Source organism: Lepisma saccharinum, chromosome 1 (assembly GCF_977018435.1).
Source record: "Lepisma saccharinum chromosome 1, izLepSacc3.1, whole genome shotgun sequence".
NCBI classification, from domain to species: Eukaryota; Metazoa; Arthropoda; class Insecta; order Zygentoma; family Lepismatidae; genus Lepisma; species Lepisma saccharinum.
Genome location: NC_139229.1, coordinates 176,999,832 through 177,024,061, shown reverse-complemented (window position 1 = coordinate 177,024,061; position 24,230 = coordinate 176,999,832). Strand labels below are relative to the sequence as shown.

Sequence of the window (24,230 nt, the reverse complement as noted above, 5' to 3'; positions counted from 1 at the left end):
AAGAGAAAACTAAATATATGCTTACAGGCCGAAACCAAGTGTTAGGTAATAATCAAAATCTAATTATTGATAAAAACTCGTTTGAACCAGTTTCCAAATTCAAATACTTAGGAGTAATATTAACAAATGAAAATTATATTAAAGAGGAAATAAAAAGTAGGCTTAATTCAGGAAATGCATGTTACTTCTCTCTTCCTAAACTTTTGTCTTCTCGTTTAATATCTAAGAAACTGAAAGTTAAAATATACAAAACAGTAATTTTGCCTGTAGTATTATATGGATGTGAAACTTGGTCCCTTACATTGAAAGAGGAACATAAATTGAGAGTATTTGAAAATAAGATCCTTAGGAAAATCTTTGGACCTAAAAGGGATGAGGAGACAGGTGAGTGGAGAAGGTTACATAATTTAGAACTACAAAATTTGTATTCATGTCCAGATATTATTAGAATAATTAAATCAAGAAGACTTAGGTGGGCAGGCCATGTGGCACGAATGGGAGAGGAAAGAGGAGTTTACAGGATTCTTGTTGGGAAACCTGATGGTAAGAGACCTGTAGGAAGACCAAGACGAAGATGGAGGGACAACGTTGAGATGGATCTAAGGGAAATCGGTAAGGATGGAAAAGAGTATATAGATGTTGCTCAAGATAGGGAAAGATGGAAGGCCTGTGTTGCTGCAGCCATGAACCTTCGAGTTTAAGAAGGCTAGGGAGTTAGTTAGTTAGTGTTTACTTTCTTCAAGCCTTTAATCTCATTCTTCTCACCAGTTGCTGATGCTTCTAGATTTTGATTTGTAGTTTCTTCTTGATGTTCCCTGTTTAATAATTCTTGGAAGTAATGTTTCCATCTTTCCATTTGTTCTTTGTCTGATGTAAGCAACTTCCCATTAAGATCTTTAATTGGTTTGTTCGGCTGAATTTTCTTCCTTGCTAACTGTCTTGTTATATCGTATAGTTCTTTTAAGTTATTTCTGTTTGCAGCCTCTTCTGCTTGATCTGCTAGTTCATCTATCCATTTCCTTTTACCCTAATTCAGGAGCAATACTCCATTTTCAGAATATGATGTCTGGATGATATCTTCCATCTTGCTGTGGACAGACACTAAATTAACCTGTTGTGGGCACTACTACTTATTTTGTGGAGTAAATTCGCAGGAACTCTTCTATTCGAAGCTGTGTGATGTTGATGCACAGAACACTTTAACCTTAAAGTCTGCCTCAGAGGGAAGAAAATCACATGTGATGAGGTTGGATGACCTCAGTAGCCAGTATATATTGCCAAACAGTGCACGAAGTGAGAGGGGTATGATTTCTCCCCAGCTATACCACTCGCAATTCAAACTGGCAGCTTGGAAACAACAAATCAGTGATCAGTTGAATTCTCTTCAACTGACATCGGTCATTTTTGAGTCACAAGGCACCGAAAGTTCCTGGTGGGATGAAACAAATGAGTATCAGATACACAGCCAAGCATACTGTAAAATGGGGGGGGGGGAATAGAGAGAGAGTTTATCAGCACCGTTACTGGATAAAAGTTGTATAAAAGTACACAGGCACAGAAAATTAGCACACAAAAGACCCAAACACTGTACAAATGAGCCAATACAAACAACTGACGAAAAAACAGATGTACGCTTGGCAACATTATGACGGGAGACCGCTGTTACCCCTACAGTTTTTACTTCACAACTGAGGTTGTTGACACTCATCAAGGTACACACCCCCAAAGACGATTGGTGGACAGATAGAGCTATGTAACAAAAAGTAGGTCAGCTGCCAGTTGGGCTAGCGATCAGTATAGCAAAATTTTCACAAAGCAACTTTCTCAATGATTTAGGCCCCCTCCCCCCACCTTTCCCTTTCCTGTGCAATGTTTTCCACTTCAGGCACTGTTGCCAAATGAAGAGAAGAGATGCCCAAGGAATAATGGGCATAAAATTTCAATTAAAATGCATCCAGTGTGCCTTTTAACCCTGTCCTGTTCAAAGTGTCCATGCTGACAGGAAGCCTGCAAGTTTGTGAATAAAGAAGTCTCGGAATATCTGTTCACAATACTCATCATTTTCATCGTCATCCAATGGAAGAGATTTGTTCAGCTTAAAAATAAGACCCCACACATTTCACTGCAAAGTGGCTCCCTACAGGTCATGCTGGTTTTGATGACACCAGCAATGGCAGTTTTGTTTGTTTCCAAACCCTGATACATGGATAGTTTCAAAGGATCTAGTATTTCTTATAAAATTATTATGGTGTTCTCAAACCTATCATTGGTTTTGTAAATTACTTTTACAGCCCCAACAACCGCAAAGGGTAGGGAAAATAGTATAGACAAATTGCCCGGTTCACTTTCAGACTCAATATCTTATTTCATTAGAGTACAAATTGAAATAACATGATTATACTCAAATTTTGATATACCTTTGTGACATACATGAAAGTGTATACACTAATAATAATGTGTGCTGGTTAATTTTCTGATGTATCACTGCTAGTTACCCTTCAGAATTAGCTTACCTTTGGGTAAAAGTAGGCACAAATCGCTCGCTTCAATCTCTGAGTGTATGCATCAGACAACACCAACAACCCCAATGAGAAATAGGTTCCATAAATTTTCTTCAAATAGAATGAATCTAGTTTGTGTGGTTTTGGTAGGCATGCTGAAATTTAAATAATTCACTTTTAATTCCAGTTTTGTAACACATTTATCATGTTACTGTAATTTCTATTTTCATAGTGACTTTGATGAAATAAGAAAATGAAAAAGAAAATTAGTATTTTATTAAATGACAGAAAAGATGATCACAGATTTTACAGATTGTCCAATGCTTTGTAATTTTAGGTTCTTTTCTTTCCTTATCCAACTCCTTCAGTACTTTAGTTAATAAATTTAATTCCTTCCACATTTGAACTTAATATTATGTGTTAACAGTGTGCGAATTAATGGGGGAAGGGATGCCAGGGATCGCTTCCTCCCCATTCACAAGAATATTTATCCCTGGCAGAAGAAACATTTTATAAACCCTGCCAGGGATGTTTTTACCCCCACCAAAGAAAATTGAATTGAAAGTATATTTATACCATTTCTTAACTATGGAACAAACACCACTAAAAAATCATTCACAAAAACAGTTAATCAACCTTTAAAAGAATTGCATCCTACTTTACACCTGAAGCAAATAGTTTAATTCATGCACTGTGTGTTAATATATATACCCAAGTAACCAAAAGTGGTTGGCCAATGGTTGGTCCAATGCAAAAACATACCATTGGCCAATGGTAATTTTGGCCGTGGTTCCAACATATGGTTTTATTACATTGGCCCAACGTAGTGAAAATTAAAGAATGGATAGGTTTGTTTTCTGATATGCAGGGTGAACAGAAACTATAGGGACAAACTTCAGGAGGTGATTCCCGACAGGTAAAGGAACAAAAAAGTTCATATCAACATATGTCCGGAAACGCATACTTGCCAAGGTAGATGGCACTGAAGAAAGACATCATCCTCTCATAACAACACTCACAGTGTGCTTTTTTGTGTTGTAGATTGTGTGATTAGAGCTACGTCGAAGCACCATGGTCCTTTATTCATACCAGGAACAACCCGAGATGATCTTTGTATACGGTCAAGCAGATGGAAACGGATTTATCAAGCCACGTACCTGGACAGACAGCACCACTGGGGTCTATCATACAGGCGAACATGGAGGGGGGCTGCACATGTGCGTACACCAGATCTGGAGGAACATGTGCTACACGATATTGAGAACAACCCCAGTACAAGCTACAGGCAAGTGGCCAAACAGCATGGTGTAAGCCAAGCGACGATATTGTGTATCCTGCATGAAAACAGCTACTATCCCTATCACCTGCAACGTGCGCAGGGATTATCACCAGCGGATTGTCCTCCATGGGAATGGTTTTGTCGCTGGTTTTTGCAACAGACCACCACCATATTGGGATTTCTGTCGTCAGTCCGCTTCACCGATGAAGCTACCTTTGGTAGTCATGGCATCATCAACCTACACAATCGTCATCTGTGGGCTATAGCCAATCCTCGGGGAATGGTTGAATTGTCTCATCAGCAATGGTTCAGCATCAATGTTTGGCATGGATTATTGGCGACCACCTACTTGACCATTTGTTCTTCCACAATGCCTTAATGGACAGACGTATCTGGATTTCCTGCAGAACACTCTGCCTCTTTTCCATCAGAATATGCCTTTGGCAATACGGCAGGTAATGATGGGGCACCAGCTCACTTGCGCATTATTATTCGTCAACACCTCAACAACATCTTCTCCAGAAGATGGATCGGACAAGGAGGCCCTGTGGCATGGCGTGCTCGACCAGCGGACTTAAACCCCCTTGATCTTTACTTGTGGGGGCATCTGAAAAGTGTTGTGTATGCTAAGCCAGTTCCTGACGTGCAGACTCTTGAACAGCGTGTCCATGTAGCCTGTGACATTATTCGGGTACAGGCTGGAACATTCCAAGAAGTGAGGCAATCCATGATGCGACATGTGGATGCTTGCATTGCAACCCATGGAGGCCACTTTGAACACCTGTTGTAACATGGATGAAAGCCATGCCATGTAATGTGTACCGGTACTAATTGCTTTATTGCAGACTCACCGTCCATTTCCGGACATATGTTGATATGAACTTTTTAGTTTCTTTACCTGTCAGGAATCACCCCCTGAAGTTTGTCAGTATAGTTTCTGTTCACCCTGTATACATAATTTATTGTGAGGCAAAATGTAAACAATAGTTCAAGTTATTAATAAAATAAAAAATACACAGCACTTTCACAGTCACATGGTATCATTGTTTTCAAGGCACCATACCTTCAAGTGGTAGCACAAAAACCTTCTAGAGTTTACTTAGTTTTCCATCTTTCATTGAATTTAGTCTGCACATAACATTGCTTAACCATCTTCACAATAATACCTGTAAGAATGTTCTTGGTATAAGATTGATTACTTTTGCAACCTCAAAGAATTTAATTGTGAAAAGTACCACATTTAAACATAAAGATATCCATAAATATACCTGGTCTTCTCCAGATGGTAAAACTCATAATCAGATAGATCATATTCTCATTGATAAGAGAAGGCATACTAGTATAATTGACGTCCCTACACACAGAGGTGCTGACTGTGCCAGTGACCATTATTTAGTAATTGCTAAATTAAGAGAAAGACTCTCAGTGATAAATCATAAGCAACAAAATCTAAAAGTTCTAAAATTTAATACAGGAAAATTTGCTGATGAAAGAATTAAGAAAGATTACCAAATTAAACTGTCAAATAGATTTGATGTTTTGCAGGATTTAAATGATGGTGAAAATATAAATGAAACAGATGTAAATAAGAATTGGGAGCACATACGTAATGCAATAGAATCAGCAGCTAAAGAAAGTATAGGATACCATAAACCAAGAAAAAGTAAGCCATGGTTTGATAATGAATGTCATAATCTAATAGAAATAAGAAATAAGGCTAGACTTAGGCGGTTAAATAACTCTGATGATACAAATCTAAGCAATTATAATAGAATAAAGCGAGAAGTTAACCGCACGTTTAGAAGTAAAAAAAGAGATTACTTGAAAAGCAAAATTAACGAAATTGAAACAAACAGCAAAAATAAAAATATCAGAGATTTATATAAAGGTGTAAGTGAGTTTAGAAAGGGGTGGCAACCTAAAGTAAACTTCATGAAATATAAAGATGGTGATTATCTAGCTGACCCAAGTGATATTCTAAATAGATGGAAGAACTACTTTAATGACCTTTTAAATGTTCATGTAGGAGATAAATCAGAAGTAAATGAAGTCCACACAGCAGACAGACCCTTTAGTTCCAGAACCTAACTTGACTGAAGTTAAAGATGGTATTAAAAGGCTAAAGAATAACAAAGCACCTGGCATTGATTTAATACCAGCGGAGTTAATTAAATATGGTGGAGTTTTGTTAATATGTCAAATTCATAAATTAATTTGTTTAATATGGAATAAAGAAGTAATTCCCGAACAGTGGAAATTGTTCCTGTGTTTAAAAAAGGTGATAAAATGAACTGCAATAATTACCGTGGAATTACAACATACTACTACTCTCAACAACATATAAAATATTATCTAACATTCTTTTAACAAGACTAACTCCATATGCTAATGAAATTATAGGTGATTATCAATGTGGATTTAAACGTAACAGATCAACTACAGATCAAATTTTTCACATCAGACAGACACTTGAATAAAAGTGGGAATATAATCAAAATGTCCATCAGCTATTCATTGATTCCAAAAAAGCATATGATTCGGTCAAAAGAGATAAATTATATAATATATTAGTTGAGTTTGGAATACCTAAAAAGCTTGTCAGTATGATAAAAGTATGCACCAGTGAAACAGAAAGTAAAATTCGTGTGGGTATTAGTGTGTCTGACAAATTTACAATTCATGATGGGTTAAAACAAGGAGATGCATTATCTCTATTGCTCTTTAATTTTGCCCTAGAATATGCTGTTAGGAAGGTAAAAGAAACTAAAGAAGGACTAAAATTAAATGGTATGACTCAGTTGTTAGCATATGCAGATGATGTAGACTTATTAGGGGATGATATAAATACAATTAAGAATAATGCTAAAATATTTTTCAAAACTGCTAAAGAGATAGGTTTGGAAGTTAACAAAGAGAAAACTAAATATATGCTTACAGGCCGAAACCAAGTGTTAGGTAATAATCACAATCTAATTATTGATAACAACTCGTTTGAACCAGTTTCCAAATTCAAATACTTAGGAGTAATATTAACAAATGAAAATATATTAAAGAGGAAATAAAAAGTAGGCTTAATTCAGGAAATGCATGTTACTTCTCTCTTCATAAACTTTTGTCTTCTCGTTTAATATCTAAGAAACTAAAAGTTAAAATATACAAAACAGTAATTTTGCCTGTAGTATTATATGGATGTGAAACTTGGTCCCTTACATTGAAAGAGGAACATAAATTGAGAGTATTTGAAAATAAGATACTTAGGAAAATCTTTGGACCGAAAAGGGATGAGGAGACAGGTGAGTGGAGAAGGTTACATAATTTAGAACTACATAATTTGTATTCATGTCCAGATATTATTAGAATGATTAAATCAAGAAGACTTAGGTGGGCAGGCCATGTAGCACGAATGGGAGAGGAAAGAAGAGTTTACAGGATTCTTGTTGGGAAACCTGATGGTAAGATACCTGTAGGAAGGCCAAGACGAAGATGGAGGGACAACGTTGATACGGACCTAAAGGAAATCGGTAGGGATGGAAAAGAGTATACAGAACTTGCTCAAGATAGGGACAGATGGAAGGCCTGTGTTGCTGCAGCCATGAACCTTCGGGTTTAAGAAGTCTAGAGAGTTAGTTAGTTAAGAATTTTCTTGTTCTACTACAGCAAAAGAGACAAATAATAAGCAATTCCCAACACATCTTTCATCCATGGCGGCTGACAAACGATTGGTGAGTGACTGCAAGTTAAAAATGGCTTCTACTTTCCTTAAAAATATATTACATTTCCAGTGTGTGCTGTTCGAAAAGAAACACTGTTACATGTCACTTATTTTACAGTCTTGAATTTTCAGCATTCTCCTGAAAGTTGTCTTAGCATTAAACAGTTGTTTATAAATCTGATTTTGACTCGCGTTTCCATGGTTGGGCAAACGTTGACAACCATCGTTGGCCCAACATCAGACCAACTTTTATTTGCCAACCAACGTAAAGCCAACCTTTCCCACGTATAAACTGACGTTGGCGCAACGGTGGTGGTTACTTGGGTAGTGTCCTGCATCGTGGCTGTGCAGTCTAAGCCATCAGGCTTTGGGCTCAGGTTACAGGATGCTTGCTGGTTCGAGACTCCTGGGGGAAGTGTAATAACTAGGGAATGGAACTTTAAGTAAACAAATGTTTTTTCTGCGATAAGATAGAAACACTCGATTTTGCCAAAATTCTGATCATAGCCTTATATGTCAACACAGCAAATTTTATTTTACATAAAAACACATATTTTCCAGTTTTCCGTATGTAAATACATATTTTGCAAATTTTCATTTTAAATACATAAAATCGCTCATTGACTTCTATAGAAATTCTGCAAGAACTGTTGAAGGATCCCTCCTTAAAAGTCGAATTGTCATACATCTCAACAAACCTGTCCTTTCTCTCCAATTCCATACGAAAGCTTGAATCGTCCGCGAACACTGCCAAAGCTTCCATGGATGAAGTCCATATAGTAGAAATGAAACTGAAAGAACTCACTGGATCTAACGCACAAGTGCTAATGTCTAAATGTACAGACATTTTTGGGAAAAACCAAGGTTTTCAAACTTTGTGCCAAATTGCACGTGTTTTGGAAGAGGAAGCTTTGGAAAACTCCAGCCTTAGTGACATTTCGTGTTTCTTGTTTCTTGTGACGTGGAGTGATCTTTCTCACAATATAAGATGCTTTCTAGAGATAATCGTCACGGATTTACAATGGAGAATTTGGGAAAAACTATGGGGGTCCACTGCAACTCTTCCAAAAAATAGCTCGCTAAGAGGTAAGCATTTAGAAACTGATTTTATTTCAGGTGTTTAAAATGCATATAATATTTTGTTTTTGTTACCAAATGTTTTTTTGGTCACATATTTTCCTGTTTTTATAACATATTTTCAACATATTTATGACACATAAAAAAGTTAATATTTTTGAGTTTTTTAGCACATAAAGTTTCGTTCCCTAGTAATAACTTTCCTCCCAAGATTTTTCAGCCATTGTATGGGACCTGTGATTACCAAACATCGTGAGGAAATTTTGGAGCTATGAACGAGTAGTGTAACCCAGTCATAGGAACGTACAACTATGACTGGGGATTGTAATGCTGACCATACGTCATCCCATGACTGGTTTGATGAACACCCATTGCTGAGGCATGTGGTAGTGAGGCTGATAGTCGGCATCTAAGAATAATACTATCTCTTTATGGTAATAAAATACATAGTTGAAAATTGAAATGGCAGTCCAGTATGTGTAACCACCTTATCTAGTGTACTTGTGAGATTTTCGAGGTATAATTCAGATAACAGTTGTGCCTTGTTTAGAAGTTAAATATACACATTGTGAATTGTTTAATTAAATTTAAGAAACTCAACGAACATACACAATTAAGACATAGTTAATTTTGAGTGACACTAATTATTGTAATGAATGTGCTACTGTAATTTTGTAAATTGATTGATATGATATGATACTGGACTCATGGGTTTCAGGATTTATTTTGAATAACAGAGAATTGCACGAGTAACAAGGATTAGAGAATAATTCTGAGTTGTTCTTTGTTGCATGTTGCACATATACAGGACAGATTTTTTCCTGTGTTACTCTTATCAACAAAGTGAAGAAACTTCGACAAGCAAAATATTATTAAAAAAAAGTTGTTCACTTTGAGATCCTCTACATACTGTTAAAGTTTCTGTTGTGCAGAAACAGTCCTGTATATAATAAAGTTAGGCCAAATTATATCACATTGTTATTTCTAACAAATTTCATATTCATTTTGTAGCCCTCTTCAGTTTTATCATCCCAGTGGATGCCCCTCAGTAGATTTAAGCCAGGGGTGAAGCCCCTCCATAAATCTAGGCTTGTCTTATATCCTCACCTTTGTTATCCGTAAATGTCTTCACACGTTTTCTGATGTTGAATCCTCCAAGCACAGATCTTACCATAGAGGCAATGAATCCAGTACCTCTTACTCGAAGCACAAGCTCATGGAAACCTAAAGTAAGAAAAGTTAATCATGTGTGATTTTCTGTGCCAACATTACATGCCAAGATAACTTCAGACTGGTATATCATTCATATTTCAAAGTGTGTCCAAGGGTCAGAGAAATATAATTGTTAGGTGTTCAGTTGTCTACTCCAAAGCCAATGGCATATTCTGATATAATTTGACTTGGTGTACCACAATTATTTTTTGTTGTAAAAATTCATTATACAGGTTGGAGCAGAAACAATTAGACGATTTAAATTTGGTGCCATCTTTGTAGGTGGCGTGGTGAAACATATCCCTGGGTGGAACGATTTAAAGACTTCACTCGTCATGCAGTGTTGGTCAGAAGAGCATCAAGCGTTTCATGTGGAAATGTTCTTTAAAAACAATGACTGCTACTGTAATGCAGCATGTTTTTTGATGACATTTTGACATCAGAAGGAGAGGAGACCTAGTTGGTAGGGCATATGACTGCTACACGGGAGACCCGGCTTCGATTCTTGGAGTGGGCGATCTATGGTTGGAATTTTTCCGGCCTTGTTCTCGCATAAAATCAGTGGGTACCTGGGAGCAACCCTTGGGGATAAAAGTGGCTGGAGCATGGTGTTGACCACATCACCTTCAAAATGACTTAGATCAAGAATGAACTTCCACATCCCCTAATATGCACAGGAAAGGAGATGAGACAAGGAAGCTTCTTGCTGACAATGGATACAGTAGTTCTGAATTGTGTAAACAAATTCAATATTGTTTGGTGTGTTGGAACCTTTCAATTCCTTCCAATATCAAAATGTTGTCGAAAAACATTCTGCGTTACAGTAGCAGTCATTGTTTCTAAAGAACGTTTCCACAGCAAATGCTCGATGCTCTTCCGACCAAAGCTGCATGATGACCGAAGGCATTAAACAGCTGCCGGTTCCCATGGTGGAGTGGTAGCACATCATGCTACGATGCCAGATTCGAATCTCGGCCTGGGCATGGATGTTTGTGAGCGTCCATTTATCAATTTCATCATATCTTCACTCATCCCCATCTTCGCAAATTTGCCAAAAGTTGCACAAAAAGCGAAGTAAAAAAAAGCAAATCAATGAAAGCATTAAACAGCTGTACCATGCCACCTAGAAAGATGTTGGTATGGTGCCAAATATAAATTGTCTATATGTTTCTGCCCCACAATGTATATTAATTAGATACGAGGGGGTGCTGGTAATTTCTTAGCCTTACCCCCTTCATGTTGTCGTATTTTCATGAATTTGGTCTTAAATTGCAGCTTAATGTCTGTATATTGTTGGTAGAGAAAAGTATATTTGTACGTCTAATGGTTTTTCTTTATTTCAGATGTGACTGAAAGATGGCAGCACCTGAAGCAACATTTACAGTGAAAGACCATAGAGTGGTGATAAAGTTTTTATTCCTGCAGAGAAAGTCCGGCAAGGAGATACATGACACGTTGGTACAGACTTTGGGGGACCATGCCCCTGCATATGCCACTGTTAAGAACTGGGTAGCTAAATTTAAAACCGGCCATTTCAGCACAGATGATGAGCCACACACAGGAAGGCCAGCATGTGTGGTTGTTCCGGAAGTAATCGATGCTGTGTATGATCTAATTCTTTAAGATCGGCGAATTTCCACTAAAATCATTGCTGAATCTCTATTATTATTGTTATTATCCACGACCATCTAGGTATGAGTAAGGTTTCAGCAAAGTGGATCCCGAAACTTTTGAACGCTGATCAGCACCGTGACAGGGTGAGGACATCCAAAGTGATTCTTGATTATTTTCAAAAGGATGCGTCCACATTTTTGTCTCAATTGGTGACTGAAGATGAGACCTGGATCTACCTCTATGATCCCGAAACAAAAGAACAGTCAAAGGCATGGACCCACTCTGAGTCACCACGCCCAAAGAAGGCCCGTGTGCAAAAGACGGCAGCCAAGGTGATGGCCAGTGTTTTTTTGGGACAAAGACGGTGTACTGCTAATTGACTTGTTGGAAAAGGGTGCAACTATTACAGGGGCATATTATTCATCACTTCTCGATAATTTGAAGCAGACAATTAAGTCCAAACGACGCGGAAAATTGACAAATGGAATTCTGTATTTGCACACACTGAAGGCATTACCCAGCAAAAATTAAAGGATTTGAAGTTCACAGTTTTGGAACACTCTGCTTATTCACCAGATCTGCCCCCCTCTGACTACTTCCTATTTCCAAATCTCAAGAAATTTCTGAAGGGGGTCAGGTTTGGGTCACTTTCTGAGGCACAGGATGCTGTACGTACGTGGTTTGCGGACCAACCAAAAGAATTTTTTGGGGGGGGGTTACAACAACTGGAGAAAAGACTTAGGAAGTGTGTTCACCTCAGAGGGGATTATGTTGAATAAAAAAAATTGATTCCCATCTCTGTCTCATTTGTTTCTTGCAAAGGCTAAGAAATTACCAGCACCCCCTCGTATAATATAAAGAAAACACCAATGCAAGGATGCAAGTAAAACAAAAACAGAAATCCGACAACTTCAAATTTTCGGTCAATTTCTACATACGTTAAAAAAGTTGGTTTACCGACTAAACCGGTTAACATGGGAAATACACCACTGTCCAAAGTCTCACCTGTTTGGCTGTATTCAATGTAGGAATGCCGTTGTACTACATCCAGAGCTTCATGCAAGAGGTGATCAAAGATCACAAAAGTCGTTGCAGTCATCATCTCAAATACCAGCTTAAAAATTTGTCCTGTCTATGAAGAAGAGAAAGAAAGAACAGAATTAGTGATAGAAACAGTGTATTCATTTTTCTGATAATTGCACCTTATTGAAGTAATACTAGAAATTAATAAGATAACAGTTGGTACTCACAACACACTTTGAATAATAAAATGTGTTAGAAAGAGTTGTTATGACTAAGTATACATTTTTCATCAATATCACTTAGAGAGTTCAAGAACAACCAAGAATCGCATATCCTGCAGTAGTTTATGAATAAAAAGAGAACTGCGCATTTCATGAAAATAAAACTATAATTAAGGTAAAAAAAAAGGTAAAGGTAAAGTGCTCCCCTGTGCTTAGCACCACGCCATGAAGGCGTATAGGGGGTGTGGGGGTAACGCCCCACACTTTCTTGATCCGTTCGTGAGTGGGGGTGATGTGATCAGCATCACGCCCCTGACCGCCTTTACCCCCCAGGGTTTCCCCCAGGTACCCATGTTATTCGACGCTGGGTGGGCGCCGGGGCCGCTTCCATCGTTAGAAAAGTTTCCGGATTTGAACCGGCCGGGGATCGAACCCGGGACCTTGAGCATGGTAGTCAGACGCGTTACCTACTGAGCCACCGCAGCAACTATAATTAATATGTAGAAATGATCCTTCATTTTTGTCGTTGTTGTTTGTTTCACGTTTAGGAAAGTACACACATACAGGGTCTGTATAAAAAGTAATGAGACCAATTTTTTTTTTGACGTGAGCTTAAGAATGCAACGTGCCATCGAACAGCGCTACGCCATTAAATTCTGTGTGGGACTCGGAAAATCGGCTATCGAGACGTTGGCCATGATCCAGCAAGTGTTCGGGAGTGAAAGCCTATCAAAAGCTGCTGTTTTGAGATGGCACAAGTGCTTCAAAGACTGTTGAGAGAGTGTGGAAGACGAACCCCACGCAGGACGCCCGTGTGCGTGATGTGTTGAACTCAGACCGACGGTTAAGTGTTTGAATGATGGCAGACCACGTAAGAATTGATAAAATGACTGTGCGCACCATCATTACCGAGGATTTGCAGATGAGAAAAATCTGTGCACAGCATGTCCCGAAAGTTTTGACAGACGACCAAAGGCAAAACAGTGTGCTTGTTTCAGAAGATCCCTTGCAGTGCGTTCAAACAGACCCTGAGTTTTTGAACAACGTGATCACTGGGGACGAAACGTGGGATTTTGAGTACAGTGAAGACAGCCCTCAAATGACACCGCCATGGGACCATTGCAGAGGTCAAAGCGGCTTCGACGCACTGCTTGAAGGACATTCCGGAAAAGGACTTCCAGGGCACCTTCCAAGCGTAGAAAACTCGTTGGCAGAAGTGTGTCGATGCCCAAGGGTCCTATTTTGAAGCATTTTAATGATTTGTAGCGATATTTCAATACATTTTTTTCTCCGAATTTGGTCTCATTACTTTTTATACAGACCCTGTAGTAATTTGCTGTTGCATTTTTTTATTCCTGGAACATGAATAAAACCTGATTTTGATTTAGTGATAAAATAATTTACAAAGATTTATATTTCATAAACCTCGTGATTTGTGGTTTTGAAGAAGAAGAAGCCAACATGATGTTTGTGCAAAATATTGAAAAATACTTGTAGTGTTTTCAGAGATTACAACAGACAAATGACATGTGGCATGTTGTTTTGCTGCTAAAATAAAATGTATTTTAAGTCAATTTAACTTCGGTACAGAAAAATTAAAGCTACTTACAAGTCTTTGCCTTTCCTGTTTCTTCGGGAAAATCGAATGTGGGTCTATAAATTTATCTTTCTCTCTCTTCTTCAGAGGAAGGAGGGTGTGTTGGTCCCTTTTCATTCTTCTTGCGTCAATCCGCCTGAAATAACCTGTGATATATTTATTATCAAACTCAATATCTGTCAGATAGTTGTTGTGGTATTTTTGTGACCTGTGAGAACAGAGGGAAAAGATAAACACATTATGAGGAAAATGTTTACTTGTTATTATACCTAGTTTTCTCAATGCACTGCTACATTTTTAACTACTTACATACTTCTCCAGAAGAGTTTGTGGGAAAATTCCTTATCATGATTGAATAGTTCACTATCTGCAAGGTTCTGAACTTTTGTTTCATTACAAGAAATAAACATTCGATATTACCTCAATGTCATAATGCATTAGGATGGAACAAACATGGATGTCAGGTTAAATTTCTATATTGTTCTTCAAATAACATCATGGTAAGAAAAATCTTAGTCAGAAAATTGTACAACATTAATGTAACTCAGTGACGGCGATTAGGGGGGGCGAGGGGGACAGTTTCCCCCCAACTTTTTGCCACTTTTGCCCCCGCACTACGCTAAACCTTATCTACGAGGGAAAGAAAATTGCCTTTGCACCCCCAGTCTTGGCACCTTGCCCCCCTAGTTTTGGAACCCAATCGCCGCCACTGTGTAACATCATTATAAATTGGAAGTAAGCCTATAATATACATGACTGTATTAAATGCTTTAGTTTGTGATATCAATAGTACCTAGGTTGAATTTGCTTACGTGCTCATATATTTTTGGTATTCTATAGTTGATTTGCTTGATTGGTTGACTTAATTTTACTTCGCATTTCTGCCACTTTTGGCTAATCGCAATTATGAGGATGAGTGATGAGATGAAATTGATGAAGGGACACTCACAAAGACACCCATGCCCTGATCGGGATTAGAACCAAGGAACCCTGGCATCATAGCATGCTGTGCTAACCACTCCACCACTGAGGCTGCCTATATTTTATTTGCATAGATGCATATGTATTGATAATTACTGTTGAGGAACAAGAAAAAAATGGCTTGCAATCCAGTAGCAAATTATTGAAGGTACTATTAGAAGTTAAAGATGAGACATAAAAAAAGGTATTTGTGACCTTGAAAACAAATATGAAAGACAAGAGATTTAATTTTCTCATTGAAATTGAGAATGTAATATTACGAAGATTGGTATTATCTCTCACTGGTTCCAACACTGTCTCAAACTATACACTTTGACTTACCCTAAGATGATCCTAAGGAATATGAAAGCCAGTAACCTCTTTACTATCACCATAACCAGTTCAAATATTATCTTCTTCGTTTCAAATTCAGCCATTACAGCTCTGGCTGTATCTTGTGCATCACGCACATTTATCTGTAAGGCAGGAAAATGTCACAATTGCTGCTTGCTAAGATGCATGTAGCACAAGATATCTGTGTGTTTCAATCTCTGCATTCCAGATTTCACCAGCATGCATCACATTGGTGATCCAAAAATGACGTCAAATTCGGTGAAATCCAGAAAGCAGAACACGGATGCATGTTTTGATGCATCAGCACACTTTAGTTCACTTTGCATACAACTGAAGAATTAGTACTATTAAAAATGTCGACAGTTTATACTTGCATCCAATTTATTCACCCTCAGTGCAACAAAATCGGCATGACATACCATACTATTGCCTATAGAACATAGAATGGATATCATGAGAATCAGAACAAGTTTCAAAGCAGACGATGCCATTTCGATTCACCAGCAGCACCAGCTCTGGAGTAGCTGATATAAAATGATGGTGTCATGGTTTAACCTGGTGAAGCCGAAAACTTTGGTGGACACCAATGAAATATGAAACACCAAAGCATGCATCAGCAGTGCACCAGTCTGTTCACTGGTTAACTCTGGAAATCACCCAAAGAGTATCAAAAACATTTGATTTATTCCCATGCATATTACAGATAGATATGGAATATTTGTTAATACAAATGTACTCTTTGGAAACTCATTTTGGAATATTTCTTTAGGTTAGGTACTTTGGGGGAGGGGGGGAGGGAATGAATTACAGCAAAAACTTGATTTTCCATTTTTCAGAGCAGCAGGATAAAAACACTTAAAATCCCACAAAATGTTATGATATTTTATTGGAACCATGAAGATTGAATATTTAATGCAGAAAAATGTAAAATCGGGGTTTCACTTTATGTATATGCATCTAAAATTTCTTGTTACTGCAGTAAATGTAAAGTTATATGCAATATGTAAGACCATTACTATGATAATCAATGTTTAGGTCCATTTAATGTTATCCTTTCTGAGATTTTTCCAAGCTAAAATCTTAGATATAGAAGAGGTTTAAGACTGCTACAACTTGTTATTGTTAGTGTTGACATTATACGGTGTACACAAACACTTTTTCTTTTGGGCATGATGTAATTGTAAGCTTTGTACTAGAAAATGCATTTTCATTATGAGTGTTGTACCGAAAATAATGCAAAAGTGGGCATAACTTTTTTATTAATTGACAGAGGTTGTTGAAATTGCACATGTTGGTAGAGTAACTCTTGCTCTATACAAACTTGTGGATAGTTTTCAGAGTCTTGTCCGTCCTCTTCCTCCTAATGGCTTCTCTAGGCTTCTTGAGTGTCTCAATAAACCACTAGTTGATCATGGTATGACCAGGTTCCAGAAAATCAATGACGATGATGTCCTTGTCATTCCCCCTTCCCCTTGAAAAAGAAAACAGTCACCATGACATTCTGTGCAGATTGTTGGCTTTTGAACTTTTTAGCTCTTGGAGAAAAGGTGTGATGTCACTCCATGGACTGATTCTTCATTTCTGGATCATGTCCATGTTTTATTTCCTGTCACCAGATAGGGGAAAAGTGCTTTATTGGCTGCAAATGCTTCCATCAGATCAAAGCAAACTTCCACCCTACTCTCATTCAAAATGACTGTAAATTGCCAAGATACTATAGAGGAAGAGCTATTCCACCAACATGTACAATTTTTAAGACCTATTTCAGTTAATAATGTAATACTTCTCTTTGCATTACATTTGGTACAACCCTCATGTTAAAATACATTACATGAAAGTCGCTAAAACTGCTGATACTTCCAAACATTTTATTCATACCATCAGATCTAACATTTAGTGCTAACCACTGTATATACTGGATTTACCTGATTCTCAACCATAGTTCTTTAGCTTAGCTTAGCTTTGCTTTAATAATATTAGTAATAATAATATGTAAAATAATAAAACCCACTGTCTTCTTTGTAACCAAAATCTGTTTAATGTATTTATTGAGAGTTCATGAACAAAGAGTTAGTTTTTGAGACTTCCATAACTATTGTGCTTATAATATTTTCATTGTATAAATCATTGCATCCTATACGATGCAGTTACAGTCAGAGTAGAATTCTTAAAAGGCTGCCATTATCATAGGCCAACATCCCAGCAAATGGTTCTAAGATTTCATCATGATATGTATTGATTGCTCTGACAATGCTTCTGAAGAGGATTTTGTGAAATAAATTCCAAATTACTGTAAAAAGGGTTATTATTGCATGATTTCCTTGTAGGGGCTTTGGAAAAAAAATATTTAAAAAAGCATGCGTTAATCTGACATCCTACATGAAGTAAACAAAATATCAACTCTTCTGGTATACTGGATGCATATATGCATTCATGCATCATAGAAATTAATTCTCTGACACACTTACCACAGGAGGAGCTGCTAATACTTGGTATTGCACCTTCACCTGGAAGTTGTCTGCCAAGGAGTGCTGTGCTTTCAACAGACTAGTGTAGCCTTCCCCAAATCCAGGCTCAACATTTTTAGATGCATCACATGTATCTTTTCTTTTCAATGCTGAAAATAAGATTTACAAGTACATATGTATAAGGCAAGTATCTATCTTGTATATTAATCTGCATAATCTATATATATGTGTGTATGTATTTCGGGAAAGACCTCTCATGCTGAACAATTGTCTCAATGTAATGTTAATAAGTTAGGAATATTCCTGTTAATAATAAATACAGTGCTATACCCGGTGGAGGCACATAGTGGTTCAGATCTCACTTTAAACTGTAGGTCCAGTCCAAATTAGCCTTACTGTGCATAAAGTGGACTTAAGATGCCAAAATAAACCAACCAATCAAACAATCAATACAGTGTCAGGTACTGCTTTATTACTTGAAGGTGGCTTGTTAAAGGTGAAATTTCCTCTAAATTATTGGAAATCTTTTAATGTACTGCTACTACAAAAATCTGGGCATATGCAGGAATATGAATTTCTCCCCATGTTGCAAGTGGAAGTGTTTTTTTATGTCGATTATTAAGCTAGACACAATACTTGATGAATGATAATTTCCAGAATCTCATGTATTCCTCATGGAGAGAAAAACTCAACTTTAACTTCAAGTTGCTACTAATCAAATGGAAATTTTGACTTTTCCACTGGTCAAAAGCTTCATCAAACTGCCCTTTTTCCATTGATATCTTCTTCTATGCCATCAGAAGTTTGATATTCCCAAGAGAACATATCAAATAATACTCCCATATGCTCAATGCATTTCTTCTTTCCCCCTTGTACCATCCTGGCAGTGTTGTCAAACCTGATGCACATAAAAGATCTAAATTTCATATTAAATTGAGTTAAAACTGATTTTCAAGGAGCTAGATTTACAAAAGCTGGATAAAGTACCTCCTAGTGTAATTTTAATTTTAGGTATCAAAGGGGTGGGGGTGCTGCTATTACCGTTAACTTCAAAGTAATGACAATTTGTTCTAAGTTTTACGGCAGCATCACCCATCTAAATAATCCACCCATGGTCATATGAAATCGAAAATAAAGGATTCCTGGATAACAATATTATGTCATCTCCACGGTGCTATAAAAAAGTAGCTGGGAAGGTAAGAGGGGATGGGGTGACGCAGCCAATATAACAATATCATGCCACGTGCAAAATGTATGCTCATGGCAAAAGTTGGTCAATGTGGGCCAGAGCCAGTGGTGGCATCATAGTGGGGCATGGGGCAGGCGCACCAGTTCACAGCCAAATGAGTGCACGAAAGAGCCAGATCTGGTCCCAAAAGAGCTAAGTTGACAACACTGACTCGGAAACGAGAGTCTGGCGGAAACTGTTCCACATTCTCTTAAGAATATGAATTTGAGTTGGGTCTGGATCATCTGCAGTGATTTATCCATACACCCCCAACACCCCTCTAACACCCTCCCAAAAGTTTCTCAACATCCCCCAAAACTTTTTCACAAAGACCCAATTTATGGTAATTTTACTCTGCATTTACCCTTACACCTCCATAAACAAATACAAACTTACATCCCCCCCACAATGAAAAATTCTGGATAAACCTCTAGACTCTGTCCCTTGGATACATGTTTGATGTTATGAAGTATATTCAAGTTCTAAGGTCCCCTAATCTTATTTCAGCAATGGGAGCAGGTAGAAACATGAGTGTTGTTTTAAAAGACACTGACATTCTTTACGAACAGCATGTTATCGTACATTTCATTTACTTCTTTTCGATGATACTCATTGCCATTCATTGTCAGTTGAATGAAACTTGGAGAGATGGCCCAGGAATGTGAAAAAACTGCGTTCGTGGGTGAAGTTCGAAATGGGTTTGCATTCAAGACATCCATCTTGAGGAAAGTGTTCACATTTTCAGTTCTTCATGCATGATGTTGTGCACAGATCCAGGGACGGCGACAGGGGTGGGCACGGGTGGGCGCTTGCCCACCCAAAAATTCCTGTGCCCACCCGATTGCCCACCCAATCAAATTCAATAAATATATGAGGCGTTGCGGTTACGAAGGGCGAACTCAACAAACGTACATTGTGAGGGAAATGAGTTTCAAGTTGTCAGGCACAGTGTGAAGTCCATAAAAACTTGGTAACAGTAGATCGGACTGTTTCATGCGTGATTTCCAAAGTTATTTGTGGAGTTCGCACTGTGCCTGACAACTTTAAATGCATTTCCTTCGCAATGTACGTTTGTTGAGTTCGCCCTTCGTATCAGCAACGCCTCATATACAATTAGGAAATGTAAATGGTTCTGTAAGTATAGGCTGCTCCTCACTCCATTAATATTTTACTTGTGAATATTGTCGATACTAGAAAGTTCACAAACTTCATACCATAACAAGCTTCGATGTCATTTGGCGAAACTTTTGTCTAGTAAGTAAGTTTACGAAAATTTGAGCAAATATCCTGTTGAATGAAATCAATTTAAGCTTTTCTTTCTTAATTTTGTCATTGGAAGCTAAAGGTAGCTACTATCAGAACTCTTTTTTAAAATGTGATCTCATTAACACTGCTATGATTGATTGATTGATTTAGTTTATTTTACTTCACGTTTTGTGCCTCTTGGCTAATTAGCGAAGATGGGGATGAGTGATGAAATGATTAAATTGATGATGGACATTCACAAACAACCAAGCCCGAGCGGGATTCGAAGCCGGGACCCTTGGCGTCGCAGCGCGATATGCTAACCACTCGGCCACAGGGTCCGGCTTAACACTGCTATCATTAGAAGTAATCAATAGGCTTAGTAAGTTTTATGGGTTACTCACAATTATAAGGTTTATGATCAAGTGTTAATCAGAATTTAAGAGGATATGGAGGGTTGCAGCTCCCAGCCTTCAATGGGGAAAATTGATTTGAAAGCAGCCATAAATTGAAGAAAAAAAGATATTTGGTATGTGGAAAAATATTTATAACTAACCATCTGACATGACTTGGGCTAAAGGTTATAATAGACTAAATGAAACTGTGAATAAATGGAAGTGAGTTCTTGATGTTGTCAGCACCGGCCCTCCACATAAATCTCGGCTTGAGTATAATCAAAGTAATAAACAATCAAAAATAAAACATATTCTTCGCCTTGCTTCCTCCAGATACGTACGAAATTATTTCGACCTTTTTAATTGGGTCCACACTGCAATACCAGGAAAGAATACATGCGGAACTTTATGTTTGATTGATTATTTTTTTAAAAAAATAATACTTCGCTTTTCTTCACTTTTGGCTAATCGTAATTATAATATGATGAAAGTGATGAATGGACACTCACAAAAACACCCATGCTCAGACCGTGATTCGAACCCAGGACCCCTGCATCATAGCGCACTGCAATAACCACTCCGCAGGTAATTTGATGTGCCATCTTCTTTATTCTATCACATTTTTCACATAGCTGTCATCTTCAAATAATGCAATGTACGTATCTAAATAACAATTTTAAATTTGTTCTAATTAATAAGGAGTACTCACAATCACTACCATACCGAGGTGACCAAATTTTAATGTAACAGTTTTGTAGGTTTGGAAAAAAATCTATCGAATTATTGAATCGATATTATTAGTGGCTAGCACTATTTGCAAGTTCTCTTCCAACATATAAATTTTCACTATCAGTTATGCAGTTCTTATGATTAATTTGCATGAATTTTAAAGAAGAGGAAGAAAGGGGTGGAAAGAAAGCTTGACTCGAGGCCATATTAAAGGATAAAATTGCAAATAATCCAGTAGTGATTTTATTTAAGTCCACATGCTCAAATAAACTAATTGTCAGTAGATCTCCATTTTAAACGGTAGTCCCGACGAGTGTGCATTGGCCTTCCACTGGGAATCGAACCCAGGACCACTTAATTATAAGGCGAGAGCGTTATGGGATCGGAGAGACGATATACAGAAATAACTCCGTCAACCATATCATTTTATCATAACATAAGATGCGTCCATTTAAGAGGTGGATTACACAATTATTATGATTGGCCCATGGACGTCCACAGAATGTTTTCCAAAGGAGGAGCAAGCAAGGGGGGGGGGGGCAACGAGACATATTTAGCCCCTTAATAGTGCTGCCCCCTCAAAGAAACACTGATTAAAATGGAAGCTCTCATGTTCCTACAACACCCGCCATTCCAATAATTAACATAAATTACTGTGAATGAAATGCCATGTATGTGTGTAATGTATAAGTTTATGGTAAGATCCATTTTCCATGGGGGGGCGTCCCCCCTGTCACTTTCTCCCCCTTCCGGATGCCCATGGATTGGTCTGAGATTTAAACTATTTCTTTGACGAACGGCCAAAAATATTTGAGACTTGTATAAAGCAATGTCGATGTTCGCGGAGTTATCTGTTTTGATAAAAAATGAAGCATTGTGGAGTTGAAATTACTACCTCAACTTTCGAAGTGCTATGAACTGTTGATAATCTATTTGTGGAAAGTAATCAATACTGATTTAACTCATTGTTATATTTCACGTCGATTTTCTGCTAGTTTTGACCATTGGTGAGGGTGAGGTTGAATGGTAATTATACGAACCTCATGAAGGGACGAACACAAACAAGCACGGAGACACAAAACACCAAAAGGAATATCTTGACTGCGGTTACAGACACCAGAGACTCATTTGCCTACAAGAATACAGTTTCCAGGGTGTACAATTCAGGAGGGAAGTTGACATTTTAGTGTGTTCTAAAAGGTCACACTTACAGCACTGTGAAAAAGATATGAATTACGGGATACGATGATTATGTTTGATGAATTCCTTGCTTTCAAATCGCTTTCTACACAAGGTGAGGGAGATCTCGAGTGAAAGAGAGAGAAAGACAGAGAGAGGGGGGAATACATGTTAGTCAAACTCACATAATGCCTTACGTTTGTACTGCCCACCCTAAATTTATCAATATAAAGCTTCTGCCCACCCGGTCGAAATTTTCTGGCGCCGCCCCTGCACAGATCCAACAGAAATGTCATCTTTGGAAACATTATCTTCCACAGTCGACAGTTCTCCATAACCATTTCTTCCTCTCCTGCAATCATGTTGTCAGAATGGCTGGTGTGTGACGTCAGTTCATTCATGCATGATCTTCTTTGAACATTCACACCCACGAATACACTTGTTTTATATCCACCACAACCTCTGTGTGTGTTTTACTCAACTGGCAATGAGACAAAACAGACATGCTGCTCTTGGAATATGAATGTCCATACTGACTTAAATGCTTCCAATGGCAGTCTGCATCATGAGCCATCTATGAGGCAGATGATGCGGCCATCTGTCTCTCCCACTGTAATGAATGCCAGCATCTTATGCCTCTATCTTTTCCCATCCTTGACTTAAAAGTTGAATACACCTTGTAAAGTTCCTTTAGTTCATATATGTGATATGTAAACATGTACAGAGCTTGCCCATTGTAAGAGTAAGTACACTTCCTTGACTTATTGTTCCATGGTTTTCCAATGTTTCAGATTCCAGTTAAAAATCCAATTAGTGGGTGCAGTTGATTTTTAAGTGTCTTTGTATTTTCTTATGTGACCTATTTATGTGAACATTTTCAGATTTTTGACAATTTAAAGGATACAAAAACCTGCAAATTTCTAGGGAAGTTCTGGAGATGATATAAGATGTTTAAAAGCAGAAAATAGTTTTTATTTTGAATTAGATAATGATTGGTATATTCTGAATATGTATGTATACACACACGCAAAAACAAACAAGGTACAACTTTATTTTTCCAGTTGCAATGCCATAAACATCCATCTTTTTCAAGAGATGTGTTGGTAATACATTGAAACAATATTACTACCTAACAGACAATTATCACGGGTCTCATTTATCCCATTTAACTTAAACACCTTCTCAGTCAAGCTTGGTATTTCATATTCTGATGTCAGGTTAAATTCTTTCGTTGTTAGGCTAAACATTAAATCTAACAAGCCTAACCTAACCATGTTTGCATCAGAAGGTGAAATAGCACTTGACCAGGAAGGTGTTTGACTTAACGTTCCATGAGTCATACTCCAATTCTCATGAGGACAACAATAGAGCTTCCTGTAATCACTACACAAACAAGAAATCAATGGAAAAATAATTATATTGTTGCATTAGGTTTA

The 24,230-nt window shown here is 37.7% G+C and overlaps 1 protein-coding gene across 1 annotated transcript in view; it reads right to left on the bottom strand.

Annotated features, from left to right (window-relative positions):
- Nucleotides 1-24,230, bottom strand: part of snky (ubiquitin protein ligase sneaky) — a 70,653-nt gene that overhangs the window by 3,846 nt on the left and 42,577 nt on the right. Inside the window, exons 8-13 of the mRNA XM_083125967.1 lie at nucleotides 18,019-18,167; nucleotides 15,539-15,672; nucleotides 14,249-14,444; nucleotides 12,401-12,527; nucleotides 9,677-9,793; nucleotides 2,514-2,656 (exon numbers count right to left, since the gene is read on the bottom strand). Coding sequence (XP_082982093.1) covers nucleotides 2,514-2,656; nucleotides 9,677-9,793; nucleotides 12,401-12,527; nucleotides 14,249-14,444; nucleotides 15,539-15,672; nucleotides 18,019-18,167 — 866 coding nt within the window. The remainder of the gene's footprint in view (nucleotides 1-2,513; nucleotides 2,657-9,676; nucleotides 9,794-12,400; nucleotides 12,528-14,248; nucleotides 14,445-15,538; nucleotides 15,673-18,018; nucleotides 18,168-24,230) is intronic.